The sequence below is a fragment of the Antechinus flavipes genome, chromosome 2 (assembly GCF_016432865.1).
Source record: "Antechinus flavipes isolate AdamAnt ecotype Samford, QLD, Australia chromosome 2, AdamAnt_v2, whole genome shotgun sequence".
Classification (NCBI taxonomy): Eukaryota; Metazoa; Chordata; class Mammalia; order Dasyuromorphia; family Dasyuridae; genus Antechinus; species Antechinus flavipes.
In genome coordinates this window covers 264,223,419-264,244,660 of record NC_067399.1, presented here as the reverse complement: position 1 = coordinate 264,244,660, position 21,242 = coordinate 264,223,419, and the positions used below count along the sequence as shown (strand labels likewise).

At 34.2% G+C, this 21,242-nt stretch overlaps 1 protein-coding gene across 1 annotated transcript in view; it reads left to right on the top strand.

The window, feature by feature from the left end:
• Positions 1-21,242, top strand: part of RYR3 (ryanodine receptor 3) — a 438,620-nt gene that overhangs the window by 152,265 nt on the left and 265,113 nt on the right. Inside the window, exons 23-25 of the mRNA XM_051973649.1 lie at positions 16,688-16,774; positions 17,201-17,427; positions 18,633-19,431. Of these exons, the coding sequence (XP_051829609.1) occupies positions 16,688-16,774; positions 17,201-17,427; positions 18,633-19,431 (1,113 nt within the window). The remainder of the gene's footprint in view (positions 1-16,687; positions 16,775-17,200; positions 17,428-18,632; positions 19,432-21,242) is intronic.

The following is a 21,242-nucleotide window of genomic DNA, read 5'->3' as shown; positions in this document are numbered from 1 at the left end:
GAAAAGTTCTTTAATCCCTATGTTCTCCAGTGTTTTAATAGGAATATATGCTGTATTTTGTACCTTTTTTGCACCTATTGAAATTCTCATATGATTTCTGTTGGTTTATTTATTGATATGGTCGATTATGGTAATAGTTTTCCTGATAGAGAACCAGCCTTACATTCCTGATATAAATCCCACTTGATCATAGTGTACTTTCTTGCTGATAAGTTACTGTAATCACGTTGCTAATATTTTATTTAAAATATTTGCATCAATATTCATTAGGGAGATTGAGCTGTAATTTCTTTCTCTGTTATGGCTCTTCCTGATTTAGATATCAGTGCCATATTTGTGTCATAGAAGGAATTTGGCAGTACACCTTCTTTACCCATTTTTTCCAAATAGTGTACATAGCATTGGAATTAATTGTTCTTTAAACGTTTGATGGAATTCACTTATAAATCCATCTGACCCTGGATTTTCTTAGGGAGTTCATTAATGTCTTGTTCAATTTATTTTTCTAAAATGGAACTACTGAAGTATTTTATTTTATTTTCTGCTAATCAGTGCAGTTTATATTTTTGTAGATGTTCATCTATTTCAGTCAGATTGTCAGATTTGCTGCCATACAGTTGGACAAAATAGTTCCTAATTATTGATTCAATTTCTTTTTCATTGGTAGTTAAGTTCTTCATTTTCATTTTTGTTGCTGGTGATTTTTTTTTCTTTTTTTCTGATCAAATTAATGAAAGGTTTATCTATTTTGTTGCTTTTTCATAAAATCAACTCTTAATTTTATTAATTAGTTCAATAGTTTTCTTAATTTCAGTTTTATTAATCTCTCCTTTGAGTTTCAGAATTTCTAATATGGTATTTAATTGGAGGTTTTTAATTTGTTCCTTTTCTGGCTTTTTTTAGTTGCACGCCCAATTCATTGATCTCTTCTTTCTCTGTTTTATTCATGTAGCTATTTAGAGATATAAAATTTCCTCTAAGAATTGCTTTGGCTGCATCCCATAGGGTTTAAGTATGTTGTCTCATTATTGTCATTCTTTTGGATGAAATTATGGAGTTTTTGTGATTCGTTGTTTTACCCACTCATTCGTTACAATTAGATTATTTAATTTCCAATTGCTTTTTAGTTTACCTTTTCCTGCTCCTTTATTGAATATAATTTTTATTGCATTATGATCTAAAAAGGAAGCATTTACTATTTCTGAATTTCTACATTTGATTGTAATGTTTTTATGACCTAATAAATGATCATTTTTGTGTAGGTGCCATGTACTGCTAACAAAAAAGTGTATTCCTTTCTATCTCTATTCAGTTTTTTCCAGAGATCTATCTTATCTAGATTGTCTAGGATCCTATTACCCTCCCTAGATTCTTTCTTATTTATTTTGTAGATTTATCTGATTCTGAGAGAGGATAGTAGAGGTTCCCCACTAATATAGTTTTGTTGTCTATTTCTTCCTGTAATTGGCTTAGTAACTTGTCTAAGAATTTGAATGCTCTACTACTTGGTGCATATATATTTAATATCATTACTATTTCATGTTTATGGTACCCTTTATCAAGTTGCATTTTCCATCCTTATTTCTTTTAATTAGATATGTTTTTACTTTTGCTTTATCTGAGATCAGAATTGCTACTCCTGCTTTTTTTACTTCAGCTAAAGCATAATAAATTTTGTTGCAGCCTTTTACCTTTACCATGTATGTTTCTCTCTGTGTCAAATGTGTCTCTTGTAAACAACAATACACTTTGCTATTTACTTCAGTTTTATGGCTGAGTTCATTTCAATCACATTCACAGTTATGAATACCAACTTTGTATTTCCCTTCATCTTATTTTCTCTGCTGTAGATACTTTTGTTCTTTCTATCCACTCTGTCCTTAGTAGTGATTTGTTTTTTTTAACCCACCACACCCATTATTTTATCTTCTATTACCCCCCTCTTACTTTTTTCTTTAGTATATCTGTTCTCCCTTATATCTAGTCCCTCCCTTTTTTTTTCCTTTCTCCTCCTACTTCTTTATAGAATTAAATAAATTTCTATACTCAACTGAATGATTAAGTTATTCTCTCTTTGAGCCAAAACTGAGATCAAGCTTTAGATAATATTTATCCTCCTTCCCTCTTTCCCTTGCACTTCTTCATGTGATCTAATTTGTCCCATTATACCTCCCCTTTACTCTTCTCCCAGTACAATCCTTCTCCTACCCTTAATGTCTTTTTCTTTGTTATCACTATATCAGAGTCCATTCACAACCACAACCTCCATCCATGTCCACCTCTAACTACCCAATGACAGATACAGTTCTCAAGAATTACAGATAGCATTTTCCTATCTAGGTATGTAAACAGTTGAACCTTTAAATAGTACATATTTTCCTCCTATTTGCCTTTCTATGCTTCTCTTGGATACTGTGTTTGAAGATTATATTTTCTGTTTAGTTCTGTTTTTTCAGTAGAAATGATTGAAAGTCTTTTATGTCATTGAAGATCTATCACTTCACCTGAAAAATAATACTTGGTCTCCCTGGGTAGTTAAGTTTTGATTGCAACCCTGATCCTTTACCTTCCAGAATATCATATTCCAGGCCCTTCAATCCTTTATTATAGAAACTGCCAGATTCTGGATAATCCTGACTGTTATTCCTTAATATTTGAATTGTTTTTGTCTGGCAACTTGAAGTATTTTTTCCTTGTAATTGTGATCCTGGAATTTTGCAGCGATGTTTCTTGGAGTTTTCTTTGTGGAATACCTTTTTTTGAAGGTGATCAATTGATTCTTTTAATGACTATTTCCCCTCTGTTTTTTTAAAAGTATCAGGGAAGTTTTCCTTGATGATTGCTTGAAGAATGTTATCCAAACTCTATTTTTAGTCATGGCCTTCAAGTAGACTAATAATTTATAAATTGTCTCTTCTGGATTTATTTTTCAGGTCAACTGTTTTTCCAATGAAGTATTTTACATTTTCTTCCTTTTTTTATTCTTTTAAGTTTGTTTGACTGATTCTTTATGTCTCATAGAGACATTAACTTTCATTTGCCCTATTCTAGTTTTTAATGTGTGATTTCCTTCAGGTAGCTTTTTTATCTCTTTTTACAAAGATTAATTCTATGTTTAAAGGTGGTGTTTTCTGCAGTGGATTTTTTTATTGCATTTGGCCAATTCTATTTTTTTAAGAATTGCTTTCCTTTTCTAAACTATTGACTCTCTCTTGTATACCTTATTTATTTTCTCATTTTTTCTTCTCCCTCTCTTATTTGCCTTTTAAAGTGTTTTATGAGTGCTTCCAATACATCTCTTTGGACTTGAGACCAGTTCATATCACTTTTTGATATTTCGTCTGTGGACATTTTGTCCTCGTCTGAGTTGATGTTTTGGCTTTGTCACCATAGTTGTTTTCTGTGGTCACGATTCCTTTCTGTTTCTTGCTCATTTTCTTTCCCTTTTTTTGGTATTTCCTCTTTTTTTTTTTTTTTTTTACTTTCAAGGTCAAGCTCTGCTCCTGGGGTGAAGGGAATATTGACCCAAGCTTTCTGTGCAGCTCTGAGCCTTGGCTTTAAGCACAGGCATCCCTGGTGTTTGCAGAGGGCAGCTTTATCTGCTCTTTCTAGTAAATAGCCTGGTTTCTCAGAATTTTTCTTCTGTGCTGGGTCTGGGGACTGCCCTACTGGTTCGCTTTACTATTGAGCTAGGACTAAGTGTCAGTTGCTGATCTGCTATCATTAAGATCCTCTTACTGCCTTTCCCAGACTCTGAGCTGCAATGAACACCCCTTTTACACCAGCGAGAATGACCTTCCTTAAAGTTTTTCCAATTTATCTTGAGATATGGTTTCATTCCATCAGATTCTGCTCAGAGGCTTGCTTTCTTATGGTTTTTAAGGCAAACTGGAAAAGTTTGAGCAGCCTCCTGGCTTCACTTGTCCATCTTGGTTCCATACGCTGCTTGTAGATATTTTTAAGTTTCCTCATCCTCATGGTAACTTTTTATGTTCAGGTTTCTATTTGTTGTTTGTCCTTTTTTCCAGCCAACTTACTGATTTTGGACTTAATGTCTTATTGAGGTCTGCTCACCTTGGGAGTGGAGATTGGTAAGGAATGGAGGGGAAATGTCCTTATCTTCTATCTTTAATGGCTTTCTGCTGCTTTTACAACTCATTTGTGGTCCCTGTAAGATTTTAGGGCTTTCAAAGTAATGTGGTCTAGAGAGAGATATGCTCACTGCTCTGCTGGTTTGTACTCTGCAAATCCTTGATCTGATTTTAGACTGTTGTCTTATATGTGATTGAGTTTCCACAGATAGCTTGGTGGGAAGTTCTACAGATTCAGAGCTACTGAACTGCTAGCTTCCCCTTTAGGTGTGGTTTCCTGCTCTGGTTTACTCCACTGTAAACTTACATGTGGGACTAAAGGTAAGAACAAAGTCCCTACTTTATTCTTAATCTGTTCTTACCTGAAAATAATTAATTGTGATTTATTCTTGTCATTCCCCATTAGAATTTCATTTGGCACATTTTCAATGTTAATATTGGGAGTGTGGGCCTTAGAAGAACTAAGCAGAAATGCTAGTTTTCATCCTGTTGTCTTGGCTCCATCCCAATCAATAGCATTTTTTGAGTTATGTTTCTTCCTTATTCCCCTCAACTTCTCAATGTTCTGGATATCCCCTAAACTAACAAGTTTTCAGACAATATAGCAATTTACATTGGTAAAGAGAATTTCCTTATTTGAGAATTACTATGCCAATGAAACCATAGATACAATCTCTATTCCTGTTCCCTATGGATATTTTACAAAAATTCCTGAGTTATCTTCTTTGATATTCCTTTTCTTGGTGATCTCATCAGCTCCAATAGATGTTCCTGCAGTATATATATATCCATCTGTAGCCTCTCTTCTGAGTTTTGATTTCTTATCATCAGCTATTTATTGGACATTTTGAATTAGAAGATATGTTTATACATCAGATGCACCATGACCCCCAAAGAAGTTATTAGCTCTTGGAGGGGATGTGGAAAAACTGAGATACTAATACATTGTCAGTGGAGTTGTGAATTGATTTAACCATTCTGGAGAGCAATTTGAAACCATGCCCAAAGGGCTATTAAACTGTGTATACCCTTTGATCCCAGCACTCTCTCTACTAGGCCTGACATCCCAAAGGGATCATAAAAAAGGGAAAATGACCCACATGTGCAAAATTGTTTGTAGCGGTCCTTTCTGTAGTTTTATAAGGAACTGCAAAATGAGTGGATGCCCATCAGTTGGGGAATGATTAAATAAGCTATGATAAATGAATGTTATGGAATATTATTGTTCTGTAAAAAACGATCAGGAGGATGATTTCAGAAAGACCTAGAAAGACTTACAGCTGAGTGAAGTGAGCAGAATCAGGAGATCTTTGTACACGGCAACAGCAATATTATAAAATGATCAATTCTGATAGATGTGGCTCTTTTCAACAATGAGATGATTCAGGCCATTTCCAATGAATGGTCTTGTGGTGGAGAGAGCCATTTGCACTCAAAGAGAGGACTGTGAGAATTGAATGTGGATCACAATATAGTATTTTAACTTTTTGTTGTTATTGTTTGCTTGCATTTCACTCTTTCTCGGGTTTTTTTTTTTCCTTTTTGATCTTATTTTTTTTTTTGTGCAGCATACTTGTGGGAATATGTGTAAAAGAACTCACATGTTTAACGTATTACTTGCTATTTTGAGGAGGGGATGGGGAAAAGGGAGTGAAAAAATTTAGAACACAAGGTTTTGCAAAGATGAATATTGAAAATATGTTTTGAAAATAAAAAGTTTTAATGATAATAATAAAAAGAAGATATTAGCTTTCTCTCAAAACCCACCCTTTTTCTACCTTTCTTTATTTCTTCAAAACTAACACCATCCTTCCAGTCTCTCATATTTAAAACCTTGGGATCATACTTGCTTCCTTAATCTCCCTCAAGGCCTGTTTCTCAGAAATTCATCAAATAATGCTGATTCTAACTTTGCAACATCTCTTATCTATCTTCTTTCCACTCAGTAGCCCCACCCTCTTTCAGGACCTCTTAACCTTGCTCTTAATCTGTATTGGAATAACTTCCTAACTGATTTCTCTGTCTCAAGTTTCTGTCCTTAACAATTTATTCTCTATGTACTTGTCAAACTGATACTCCTAAAACACAGACCTCCCCTACACATTAAGCTCTAAATTCCTCCTCTGGTAATTAAAGCCCTTCATAATTTTATGTATATCCTACATTTACAGACTATTTTATATCACTTCTTTTCACAGACACTTGTCTGACACAATATTTCATCTACTATCTTTGTCTCTTCTCAATTAGCACAGTTGTGCCTTGCCTCAAATGTGCTCCTTCATCTTTGTCTCCTAAAAGTCACCTTTAAATCTCAGCTCAATCACCTCCACCTACAAGAGGCTTTTTCCATTTTCTTCAGATCATACTTCATCTTCCACTCATCTCATATTTATCTTGTGTCTGTTTTGTGTATAGTTTGTATCTTAGAAGTCAGAGATGTCTGTGTTTTTGTCTTCATATCCCTAGTGCCAAGCACAGTGTCTAGCACGTTGTTTATTGATTGATTGATATTATGTATTTCAGAAATCCTGACCTTTGAGAAACAGTAATACAAAGAGCATTAGAATTGGAGTCAAAAGATTTGGCCTCTAACACTTAGTGCCTTTGGGAAAATAATCTCACCTACTTGAACCTCACTTTCCTAATTTAAAAACTGAGAAAGTTGAGCTAGTTGTTGTCTAAAAGCAATTCCAAATATAAAATTCTGTGTTTGAGTTTAACCAAAATTGTGTCCCAGAGATTCAAAGGTTTCTAATAAACTGGTCTAACAAGTTGTATATAAGAGCAAATGGGCTAAAGGACTCAAATAAAAAGGTCTTTATATTTCTCAAGTTATAGCTGCTTTTCAGCAAAATTATGTGATGATTAACTGTGATGAACTTGACCCTTTTCAACAATGAAGTGACTCGGGCCAATTCCAATAGACTTGTAATGGAGAGAGTCATGTACTTCCAGATAGAGGATTTTTTTTTCCTCTTTGATCTAATTTTTCATATACAACATGATAAATGTGGAAATATGTTTAGAAGAATTGTACATGTTTAACCTATATTGGATTACTTGCTGTGTAGGGGAAGAGGATGAAGGAAAGGAAAGGAGAGAAATTTGGAATACAAGATTTTGCAAGTGTGAATGTTGAAAACTGTCCTTGCATATATTTTGAAAATTAAAAGGTATTATTACTTAGGAAAAAAGATTATAGCTGCTTCAAGGAATAGTTATGAATGTCAGAATGGAAAATTTTTAACTTCCTTTTCTTTCAGTCTTTGGCAATACTTCCTATGTGACATATGACTGGTGATTTGTCTTCTCTATATGTTTCCTTATTTTTGTTTATGTGGCTTGTTGGTACCAGTCTTCCAAGGTGGTTTGCATACATTTCTAAAACTAAGTCTTATTTTTTTTCATTTGTCCCATTTGTGATATTACTTCTGAAGAATAATATTCTAATGGAGGAAAATTCCAGGCCTCTGTGCTACTTTGAAATAAAGATAAGAGCTCTTTCAACTTGTTTATGTAGTGGATACCTAACAGATCAAACCACATGAGTAGATTCCTAGCAGTAAGATGATTGTTATTCCAATTCTGTAACCATTTCATTTTTCAATTATCTAAGGAGAATATGGGGAGCAATATTTATACACATTTTTATTCTGAAAGAGTTAGCGTCCAAAATAATGAAAATATTCTTTCTTACTATCACTCTAAACCTTCCCATTAAATACTACCATGCCATTTGTAAAATATTTCTTCTCACAGTTAATAATATAATCATCTAAACAATGAAAAATAAAACATATTTTCAATAGTTATTAATTGCTGTCCCAGTACAACTACACAGAGAAGATAGCCACAGCTCAAAATAGAGATTGATGAGATTAGTTTCAATCTAGTCTGTTCTCTGTATTCTGATCTTCACACAAGATTAGAATTTCAAAGTCAGAAAAAAAATATGTATAGCAGGCAAAAAAAATTAAGTACCAAGGAATAATACTCAAAATCATTCAAAAATTAATAACTGGAATTATAAAGGAAAGGAAGGTTTGAGAAAATTATATTCCAAAAGGCAAAAGAGAAATTCTCACAATCAAGAATAACCTATTTGACAAAAGTGAGTATGCAATCTTTGATGAAATAAATATTTCCAAGAATTCTTGATGGAAACATCAGAATTGAATAAATATTTTCAAATGGATATCTAGGAATCGAGAGAAACATAGGTATTTATGTTTGATCAATAGGAGTGGACTGTATGAAGATAATTTTTAAAAAATTCTTAACGTTTTATTTTTCCCCAATTACATATAAAAAGTTTTTTTTTAAACATTTGTTTTAAAAGTTTGTATTATATTTCAACAATGCTATATGATGATCAATTCTGATGGATGTGGCCATCTTCAGCAATGAGATGAACCAAATCAATTCCAACAGAGCAGTAATGAATTGAACCAGTTACCCCCAACAAAAGAACTCTGGGAGATGACTATGAACCACTACATAGAATTCCCAAACCTTATATTTTCATCCGCCTGCATTTTTGATTTCCTTCACAGGCTAATTGTACACTATTTCAAAGTCCAATTCTTTTTTGTACAGTAAAATAAATGTTTGGACATGTATACTTACATTGTGTTTAATTTATACTTTAACATATTTAACATGTATTGATCAATTGCCATCTGGGGGAGGTGGTGGGGGGAAGGAGGGGAAAATTGGAACAAAAGGTTTGGCAATGGGCAATAAGCTATAATAAAAAAATAAAATGACAAAGGATGTAAACCAACAACACAAAAAAAAATTTGTATTATAAATTCTCTCCCTTTCTCTGCCTTTACCCCCTTCAGTGAAAAGTAAGCAATTCAATATATGTTATACATGTTAGTTGTGTTATACAATACATGTTATCCATATTAATTATGTTATATAAGAAAACATGGACTATAAAAAACTTGAAAAATAAAGTAATTTTTAAAAGTATGCTTTAATCTATATTCAGACATCATCAGTTCTTTGTCTGAGCATGGATGGAATTTTTTCATCATAAGTCCTTCAGAGTTGTCTTGAGTCATTGTAGTGCTGAAAATAGTCAAGTCATTCATCTTTTGGGGAAGGTTTTTGTTTTTATAAATTTGACTCAATTCTTGATATATTTGATAAATGAAGTTTTTATCTGAGAAACTTGCTTCAAATTTTTTTTCATTGTTATGACTGCTAAATATATTTCCCTCCATTCTATCCTCCCATGTATTCTATTCTCTCTCTTTCCTTTCACTATATCCCCTTCAAAAGTATTTTCCTTCTTAACTACCATATCCTTTGCCCTCTCATCACTACCTTCCCTTCTCTTATCCTTTCCCCTTATTCTTTTCTGCAAGGTAAAATAGATTTCTATACACAATTAAGTATATGTGTTATTCCCTCTTTGAGCCAATTCTGATGAGTAAAAATTCACTAATTTCTCCCACCTCCTTCATTTCCCCCCAGCACTTAAAAGATGATATCTAGAATGTTGTTTTGTTTTTTTGGGTTTTTTTGATCCAGGCTTTCAGATAGTCCAATAATTTTAAGTTATGTATCATAGATATATTTTCCAGATTAGTTGTTTTTCCATTGAGATATTTCATGTCTTCTATTTTTTCATTTTTTTGATTTTGTTTTATTGTTTTTTTTGATTACTTAAAAATTCATTAGCTTCTGGGGCAGCTAGGTGGTACAGATAAAGCACCAGCCCTGAAGTCAGGAGGACCAGAGTTCAAATATGGTTTCAGACACTTAACACTTCCTAGCTTTGTGAGTCTGGGCAAGTCACTTAACCCCAATTGTGTCAGGGGAAAAAAAAATTCATTAGCTTCCATTTTCTCAATTCAAAATTTTGAGGAATGATTTCCGTCAGTGAACTTTTGCACATCCATTTCCATTTAGTACTTTTTAAGGCTTTCTTCCCTTTATTGAATTTTTGTGCCTCTTTTTTCCCATTTGACTAATTAAGCTTTACAAGGCATCCCTTCTCCTTATTTATTTTTTGTATCTCTTGTACCTTTTGGCCTATTCTTTTTTTAAGGTGTTATTTTCATCAGTATTTTTTTCTCTTCTTTACCAGACTGTTGACTCTTTTTGTATAATTCTCTTACATTGAAGATATAGATAGATGAATACATAGCGGTGTGTGTGTGTGTGTGTGTGTGTGTGTGTGTGTGTGTGTGTGTGATCAGAGAAAAAGTTAAATAAGACAAGTAGAAGGCCTAGGATTTGATTGCTATTTTGTGGAGTTCTTTTGATGATCTAGTTAAAGAAGGAAGTGTTAGATAATATAGTGGGAAGAAAGGAATTGATTTCCATCTCATGTAATAGGGGTTCTTGAAAGGTTTATCTAATGCAGACAAAGAAAGTTAAACAAAGTAAACGTCATCATTATCACTAGAATTTATTTCTAGAGCGCTTAAAAATATTTTATTTTTATTTACAACAACCCTAGGACCTATATGAAAAAATGGGTTAAAAGAGATTAAGTGACTTGTCCAGGATCACATAGGGAAAAAGGAAGGGAATAAGCATTTATATAGGACTTAGTGCCAGGTACTTTACAAAGCACTTTTAGAAATATTACATCATTTGATACTCACAATAAATTATAGATTAGTTGCTATTTACCATTAAGTAAACAATTTAAGTATTTTGCCCATGATCATAGAGCTATTAATATAAATAGTAAGTGTCTAACTATGGATTTGAATTCAGGGCTTCCTGATTGCACTATCCAGTATAGTGCTACCTGCTTATCATGATGTAGAAATGCATTAAACCCAATGAAAAATAGGCAAGGCAAGGTAGAAATGAAAAGGAGTTAAAGAAATAGACATTACAAGTGAGGGGTGTAGTTGAAGAGGGGACCCCAAAACTCTAAAAATCCTTGAAGGAGAAACCCAGCTGGAGCTGAGTCAACTTGGGCTGTCCCAACCCCCCCCCCTCCCCAAGACACTCAATATAATAGCTTCCATCAACTAAAATACTTTGTAGATGGACTTTGGCAGCTTCCTTTGCTGCTAGGACTTTCTGTCCACTGAGAACTGCATTCTCAATGCAAAACTCCATTTTCCATAGATCTGCCTGCTGGAATAATGTTCTTTTCCAGTGTTATCCTCTCTTTATCCTCACTTATTTCCCTAATGAGACTTTATACCTCTCTGTCAGGATTTCTAACCTTACTTCCCAATCCCTGTAATTAAACTTCTTTTATTAATCTAAGTTTTCGGGTCTGTAAATTCCTTTACAGAGAATCTCTGCACGCTGAGAAGGGAGTTCCCAAAACTCCCAACCCTTGTGCCGAATCCCAAGGTGGTATAGGGGAGCTAGACTTCTCCATTTGATTCCCTGAACCCCAAACCTGCCACTATACCTTATCATTTAACTCCCTGACCACCAAAAACCCTAATCTCATTTTGATTCCCTAAATCTAGACCTTATCATAGTCATAAATAAAATAGACTACAGAGTCTGGAATGTGATGCGGAGGAGAGGGCAGGGGGAAGAAGGAGGCTTAAGGAAGTACAGGTGGGAAAAGCATGAAGTGAAGATTAAAAAGAAAGAATAAGTAATAATCTTTGATCAGGATGGGACAATGGAATGGAAACACATTGTATGATATCTAGATTATTACAAATCTTACACAAATTCCCTTTTTCATTTTTTTGTAAAGGGGAAAGGCAAGAAATATAGAACAGAGAAGAGGAAGCAGGAAATAGCATGAATATGAATGAGCAGAACTTTTCTATAAAAAAGAAAGAGAAAAGCAGAATGAATTAAAAGTTGGAAGGCAGCAATATGTTATAAGAAACATATTTGAATCATAAAGTCATATCTTAGTTTTTTTATTATTTTTTAATTTAATAGAAAAGAGAAAGAAAGTAAAAATAAAATAAAACAAAGGAGAACTTTGTTATGTGCACAGCAGAATGTCAGGGAAGATTCAAAATATAACAATTTTCAGTTCAAGAAAGGATATACAATAGTAAAAGAAATTATATTCATGAGTGTCCATCTTTACTTTCTTGTTGATTATTCTTTTGTTCTCTGCTGTGTACTTTCTTCTTCTTTTTTTTACTTTGTTGTTTTTTTCTCCATTTAGGCCTCCCCACCTCACAACTTCCCCAAACTGGGTATAGTTAAGCAATTATTTAATAAATACACACATTCATTTACACACACGCACACACAAACATATATATACATTTTTATACATCTCACCCGTCCACAGACCCACACATATACATAACATTTTAACATCAATTTTTGTGGTAGCAAAGAACTGGAGATGAAAAGGGATACTGTACAGTTGAAAAATTATTCCATATGAATGCATTGGAATGTTGATGTGCTTTAAATGATGAAATGGATGAATTCAGAGGAATTTGGGAAGACTTATATGAACTGATGCAAAGTACAGTGAGCAAAAAGAAAAATAGATTTATACAATATCAACATTATTTAAAATGAATACTTTTGAAAGCCTTGAGAATTCTGATCAATATAATAGCCAATCACAAATCTGTAAAACCTGAGGTAAAAATTATTATCCATCTTCTGTAAAAGAAGCAGTCAACTCAGAGTGAAGAATGGTATAGTTTTTAACATGGTTAGTGTAGGAATCTGTTTTGCCTGACTAGATTTTTACAAAGGTTTTCTTTTTCTTTTTTTCCTTCAGTAAGGTAGGAAGAGTTAAGAGAGAAGGAAAATAGAAGCTTATTCATTGAGAAAAAAAGTTTAATTTTAAAAATGCATAAATCTAGCAATTGGATGTATTCATCCTTGCTTCCCTTTTAGATTGGCACCAGAATCTGCTATCCCTGTTGTTAATTTTGGTAGTTACAAAGTTCATTCTTCTTAAGCCCCAAGCTAAAGAGAAACTCAAATAAAAAAAATCTCAGAATTGGAAGAAATCTGAAAAGCATCTAGTCCAACAGGAATTACCTCTGCAACACCCCAGATAAAAGGTCATGCAGTCTCTGCTTAAAGGTCTTCCAAAGCAATTCATCCCACTTTCAACAATTCTTATTCTCTGGAAGTTTTTCCTTATAGCAAGGTAAAATCTGCCTCCTTGTAATTTTTATATATTGTTCCTGAATATTTTTAATTACACTTGGATAGTTTGAACCTTTTCAAATAATTGTTTTCAATTCGATTCAATTAAACCTTTTCAAATAATTATTTTCAATTCCATTCAATTAAATACTTAACTGTGTATTAAATAATGTGCTAGGTATTCAGGATACTAAAGCAAAATTGAAAATAGTACCAGTTCTCAAAGAGCTTGCATCCTACCCAAAGACAATTTTTGTGTCCCTCAAATTTTCCCCTTGCCTGGATGAGAATCTCTAATACTTTTCTTCACCAACTCCTCTTATTGCATAATTTTTAGTTACCTCAAAATCTTGGGGAGCTCTTCTCAATGCTCTAGCTTGTTAGTGTCATTCTTCAAAAATAGTAAACAAAATTGAATGAAGTATTCCAGATGTGATATGAATGGATAAGTTTCAGAAGACTTCTATCACCATCACTCTGGACACTATTTCTTTTAATGAAACCTGAGATAATATTAGGATTAAAAAAAAAATTTTTAGGCGGGGGCTGCTTCATCATACTTTTGATTCATATTGAACTTGCAGTCAACTAAAAACCACAGATCTTTTTCACATAAATTATTGTCTAATCATATCTTATAATAAACATTCAAATTTTAGCCTAAATGTAAGATTTTCATAAGGGACTTAACAAGTCCTATATGGGATTTTCCTATATGGGAAGATGATACTTGTAACTCACAAAACTTACTTTTTATTATGGCAGTTAGAAAAAAAAAATATATATATATATATATACACACACACATATATATATATAGACAGAGGGCACAGGTGTGAGTTGAATATGAAGGGATAATATCTAACAAATAAAATAAAAGTGTGAAGAAGGAATGTACTGTGAGAAAGGGAAAGGGAGAAGTGGAATGGTGTAAATTACTTCCCATAAAAGAGGCAAGAAAAAGCTTTTACAGTGGAGGAAAAGTGGGGGAGGTAGAGTAAGTGAACCTTATTCTCATCAGAATTGGTTTAAAGAGAAAATAACATACACATTATGAGTACAGAAATCTATCTTCTCTTGTAGGAAATTAGGAGGAGAAGAGGATAAGAGAAGGAGGAAAGGTAATAAAAGAGAGGACACATTGGGAGAGGGGCTGGTCAGAAGCAAGAGGAGAGAGTAAAAGGAAAGAGATAAAACAAACAGTATCAAATCAGTTAGCAATAGTAATAATAAAAAGAATTTTGAAGCAAATTTCTCTGATGAATGCCCCATTTTTCAAATTTATGTGGAACTTAGTCAAATTTATATAAAAAAAAAGTGTTGTCTACCAATTGGTAAATAATCAAAAGATATTATCTATGCCCAAAGATTATAAATTCATTCATATCACTATATCACACATCACATAATACCACTATTAGTCATGAATCCCAAAGAAATGTTTTAAAAGAACCTATATATATATAAATATTTACAACAAGTCTTTTCTAAGAGCAAAGAATTAGAAATTGAGATAAGGCCCATCAATTAAAGTGTGCCTGAATAAAATTGTGGTATAGGATAATGAAGGAATATTATTATTCTATAAAAAATGATGAACAGAATGCTATCAGAAAAACCTGGAAACTTCTCCATGAGCTCAAGCAAAGTGAAATGTACTTTATATGCATAATAATAGCAAAGTTATGAGATGATCAGCTGTGAAGGAATTTGATGTTTTCAGCAATACAGTATCCAAGACTACTCTGAAGGATTTATAATGAAAAATGCTATCTATACCCAGAGAAAGAACAGATTGTGTCTGAATACATACTTTTTTGAGGGTTTTTTTTTTTGGGGGGGGGGAGAAGATCTGTTTTCCTTTGCAATATGACTTTTATAGAACTGTTTTGCACAACTTCACATGGGTTCTCTCATTGGAGGGTGTGGGGAAGAAGAGGGAGAATCTAGAATTCAACATTTTAAAAACAAATGTAAAAAATTTGTTTTAAATATAACTGGAGAAAATAGAAATACATTTTTAAAAAATAAAATGTTGTAGTTATCCTATTAAATATCATTTTTTAAATTTGGCCCATTATTATAACCCATTAGAATCTTTTCAAATTTCAATTTTGTCATCTATTATAATAGCTAACTTGACCAACTTCATGCTATCTAAAAGTCTAATAATTATGTATGCCTTTATTCAATTATTGATAAATGTGTTTAATGGTTCTCAGCACAGCTTCCTGGTGTCTTCTCTAAAGACTTTTCTTCATACTGACATCAGTTTATTAGAAATCTTAGAGTTTGATTTGTTCCTACTTGTCAAAATGGTCATCTTCCCAACCAGATTTCAGATTATAAGAGATGTTAAAATCTAGCAAAACAGATATTGCCAGTAGGAGAACTAGAACAGCAAAGAATCATATACTTTATATAACAGACACCAGAAATCATTTTTTTCTACCCACTCTGCCTTCTCCAAATGATTTCAGGTGTAGTTCGAATAACTTAACTACCACAAATGTTCTATTTTTTAAATAGTTTCCTCATGTTTTATGGTAGATACATGCCTAGAAAGTTGGGTACAAATGATATTTTTGTAAATCAAATGAGAAATGTCGCAAAAAATAAATGGACTGGGTCCTAGTCCCAGCTCTGATACCACTGACTACCCAAATAACCACAGAGAAGGTTTAACCTATATTTTACTTAGGTGGATAGAACTAGTTTGCGAACCTTAGCAATTACTCACACTCCCTTATTTTGCAGATGAATGAAGGAACTTAAGAGAAGTTAGAAATCTTTAGCTCATTGGCCTATTTATTCCTCAAATTGGACACTTAATCTTCTAGCTCTGTATTGGGCACTGTCCAAAAAGAGAGAAAAAGAAAAATAGTCTTTGATTTAAAGGAACTTCATTGTCCTGACACAGATATTGGGGGTACAATATTTACATAAATATTTGAGGAGGGAGAAAGGGCTTATAAGGAGGTTCATTATTTGAAAGTTTGCCAGTGACTCAGAGGTGAGAGATGGAATATTGAGTAAATAAATAAGGCTACAATCTAGATGATAAGAAAGAAAAATGGGAGTTAAAAGTCTAAAAAGGTAAGCTGGAGTCAGAAGGTAAAAAGCTTTGAATATAAACTGATCTGGCATCCTTTTATTCTAAAAGCTAAAAGTAATAGGAAACCACTGAAAATTTTCACAGCTGTTTTTTGGATAAAGGGGGGAACAGTCTGGAAGCAAGGAGACCCATGAAAAGGCTATTACAGTTGTCTGAGAGAGAGAGAGAGAGAGAGAGAGAGAGAGATGACGAAGTCTACTGTTGAGTAGTGTCTCTGGGAATAGAGAAAAAGAGGATGGTTGTGAGAATAATGTGAAGGGATAGTTGATAAGACTTAACAAGCAATTGTTAAGTATGGTTTATCTTCAAGAGTTAAAGTGATATCTCAAGAACTCTTCTAACTTTTAGTCTGGTATTATTCTCTAAATGCTATTACATTTTTTGACATTTTTCTCCACAGGTTGAACCCAACACCAAAATGTTTCCAGCTGTATTCTTGCAACCCACAAGCACTTCTTTGATTCAGTTTGAACTTGGCAAGTTAAAGGTATTTGTTTATTTATCTCTTCCTTCCTAGAAATTGAAAGTGAAGCTGTGGATAAGAGGAAGGAATATTGATCTTACAGTGAGAAGTCAGATGTTGTACCTCAGAGATTTAAATCATGATTTTGGACACTAGCACCACCACTCCCTTTATTCTCCCTTTTGACTTCACAATGGCCCTTACAAAACAGTTATGAAACTTTCCTTATGATTGTCTCCTCTCTTTATTCCGTAAGGTGTTCTGAGGGTTAATTAATGTTCTTGAAACCCTTTTGAAAGGTCTTAAGTACAATTGGGAAATTTTTCAGCAATCTTTTCAGTATGATTCAATTTCCCATTTATTTCATAAAAGTCATATTGGCTACCACTGGACTAGGCTCCAGTAATTGAACATGTGTTCTTTTCTTCTTTTTCCTCTGTCTTGCTCCAGAATGCAATGCCCCTTTCAGCAGCTATATTTAAGAGTGAAGAGAAGAATCTTGTTCCCCAGTGTCCCCCTCGCCTGGATGTCCAGACTATACAGCCTGTACTCTGGAGCCGTATGCCTAACAGCTTCCTGAAGATAGAAATGGAAAGGGTGAGCGAACGCCATGGCTGGATGGTGCAGTGCCTGGAGCCATTGCAGATGATGGCCCTTCACATCCCTGAGGAGAACAGGTACTGAGTAAAAGAGAAGAGGGGCAGGCCTAAGAAGCTAAAGTGAGGAAACTCTAGGACACTTTCATATCTCTTCCTCTAGGTTTCATACCTGGATGTGGTCAGCATTGGGACAGGACAGGCCAGAAGACCTCAGGACTGAATTTGGTTAGGTAGGAGCAAGCTGACAGATAATATGAGAGCTAGCCAAGCATTTTCTTCATTTGTAAAATGTAGGAGTTTAACTTAATGACTTCTAAGGTCCTTTCCAGTTCTAGATCTATGTTCCTATGAATTGAAGTCAGATCGGTGGTTAATATGAAAGTAAAAGTAAGTGTTGAAGATGCAGACAGATTGGAATTCTACAGGTTGTATAAAGACAGAGAACCCCTAGCAAGTACATATTCTGAGTACAGATAGGCAAACAGAAACCAAAGTCTGATAAGTACAACAGAAAGGAAAGTGCAACAATTAAATTATCAGAAGCAATTCTAGTGAATAGGGTAGTAACCTTTGATCAAAGACTGCTCTATGATCTGTATGCTCCCTGTGGTATATGATAGATTGGGGCTCATAAATACATTCACAGCTTTGAAGAGACAGAACCTTGAAAATATGAGTAGGTCCTTATTCTGGGAGAAGCGGAGTGCTAGGTCTTCCCAAGTAGTTCATATATGAGTGAAGATAAAGCATCAATATTTGTCTAATTTTTAAAATGCAAGTAGTAGTGCAGAGCTATGTAACCTTTATTCTATATTTCATTCTTTCAGAATGTTTTTGATTTGATAGAGTATAACACTTGGCCACATGGTCCAGTAAAAAGAATATTAAACTTTAAATTAAGACAGATCTATGTTCAAATCTTCACTCATACTTATTAATTGTGTAACTTTTAAGATAAATTTATCATTGTCTGAACATTAGTTTTCCCAGATTTAAAATAAGAGTAATACTTATGCTAATTTTACAAAAAAGATTTATTTTGAGCAAAGTACTTTGATAACCTTAATGCATCTTATAAATAGAAATTGTTCATATCTACTTTTTTAGTCACACATTTGACAATAATGTTCTATATATGTGAAATGATAAAGCTGAGAGTGGAGTGGAAAAAAAATCTCCCCTTCATCACACATATTCCTTCCCTTTGTTAGGTAAATATCTTTTGGAATCAAAGAACAATGTTTTCTTTTAGCCCATAAATTGATTATTTGTTATGTTTCCAGGTGTGTGGATATCTTGGAACTCTGTGAACAGGAGGATTTGATGCGATTCCACTATCACACACTAAAACTTTATAGTGCAGTCTGTGCCTTAGGAAACAACCGGGTGGCCTATGCCCTCTGTAGCCATGTAGACCTGTCTCAGCTCTTCTACACAATCGACAACCAATACCTCCCTGGTCTTCTGCGCTGTGGCTTCTATGACCTACTTATAAGTATCCATCTGGCACATGCAAAGGAGGGAAAAGTAATGATGAAAAATGAGTTCATTATCCCCATTACCAATACCACCAGGAAAATTAGGCTATACCCAGATGAATCCAAGCGGCATGGGCTGCCTGGGGTGGGCTTGAGCACATGCCTTAAACCAGGATTCAATTTCTCCACCCCTTGCTTCATTGTAACCAGTGAAGATCGCCAAAAAGTAAGCCCTGAGATTCCTTTGGAGATTCTCAAGACCAAGGCCCTGAGTATGCTGACAGAGGCAGTGCAGTGCAGTGGGGCGCACATCCGGGACCCTGTTGGAGGATCTGTGGAGTTCCAATTTGTACCAGTTTTGAAACTCATTGGGACCTTGTTGATCATGGGTGTATTTGACAATGATGATGTTCGGCAAATCCTACTCCTTATTGATCCCAATGTGTTTGGGGAACATACAGAAGAAACACAGGAAAATATGAAAAAGGAGGTGACACAGATGGAGGAGAAGGCTGTGGAAGCTGGAGAAAAGGCCTGCAAGAACAACCAGGCCCCTGTTCGAGGTTTGCTTCAGACTCGGCTGCCAGAATCTGTAAAGCTGCAGGTAAAGGCCAAGTATCGAAAGGAAGGATTGATACTATGGGTATGGAAGGAAAAATGGGTAGGAGTGAAGAAAGAGGGAGAGAGACACACACAGAGAGAGACAGAGAACAGAGGGTGGGAGAGTAGAGAGGAAGTAAGGGGAGAGAGAGAGAGAGAGAGAGAGAGAGAGAGAGAGAGAGAGAGAGAGAGACACAGAGAGAGAGAGAAAGAGAGAGAGAGAGAGGGAGAGAGAGAGAGAGGAAGAGGGAGGGAGGGAGGAGAAAAGGGAAGGAGGGAAGAAGGGAGAGAGAGAGAAGGGAAGGAAGGAGGAATAGGGAAGGAGGGAGAGACAGAGACAGAAGGAGAGAGATACAGAGAGAGATACAGAGAGAGGTGATAGAAAGATCAAGAAACAGAAAGGAGGGATGGGAGGGAGGGAGGAAAGGAGGGAAGGCGGGGCAGGGAGAGAGGGAGAATGAGAGAACACTAAGTAGTTGCCTGCAGCTTTGGCTAAGATTACAGTAGCTAATTACTTGAGATTGATTTATCCTTTCTCTCTAGACCTCAATTCTGTCATCATTGTTATAAAGATCTAATGATAAATCCAGGGGTATTTTATATGTCTATAACTATATATACACATACATTTATTTATGTATGTGTATACACACAGAGAGACACACGTGTGCATATATACATGTGTGTATTGTCACATATATATACACACACATACAGACACACGTGTATATGTGTGTGTGTATGTGTATATATATATATATATATATATATATATATATATATATATACACATACACACACACAAGTATATGTATTCTACATACATGGCTCCAGAGTTTAAGTTAAGTTTTTAAAAATAGAATCATTTTTATAATATACTACATGGATCTCATTTTCAGTAAATTCCAATTTTTTTCATATACAGTGTTCATCCCAAATGTATGCTGATTGTGGTGATCATATATGTACTGATTGTTTACATAGTATACAAACTAAATTCTTGGGCTCTTTGGGCACTCAGGAGATAAGATTTAAAATGAATAAAGCACACAGCTCATAAAAAGGGCACCAGTGAACTGAAGAAATTAGAAGAGGAGAGACCAATATACTTTCTGTAGAACTGGAACCTATTAGGAAGGCAATTTTTTTATGACTATTATAGGAAGCCTATAGCTCAGGTAGAAGTTTTCCAAGGGCTTGTTTCCTCTCTTTGGTGGATTTCCTTTGATGCCAGCAAGTTCCACTTCCAGTTACTTCTCAACTAATAATGAGGTAGCTTTTTAGTGTAGCCACTGTGCTAGGCCCTGTAGATTCAAGTCTACAGACAAAGCAGTGCTTACTTATAAAGACATTCCATTCATTCTAATGGAAGAGAAAACACATGTGTGTGTATGTGTATATATATACATGTATATATATATACACATATATATCACATATATATGTATGTATGTACATATATATGTATATTTGTGTGTGTGTATAATATAAACACATATATATTTATATTTGGCATAAAGTATATAAATAAAATAATTAATGTGAATATATACAAAATAATTGAGAAGTAGTTGAGAGAATCAGGGTACTGGGAGAGGAAAAACTTCAGGAAAGATCTCATGTAGAAGATAGTATATGAGTCATATTTTAAAGAAAGCAAAGTAAGGTAAAGGCACAAGTAAAAAAAAAAGGACTATATACTAGGAATGTGAGACAAGTGCAAAAGGCATAGAGTATTATATATAAGGAAAAGAGAAAAGGCTAGTTGACTGGATTGAAGAGTGGAAGAGGGAAAGTAATGTCCAATGAGACTGG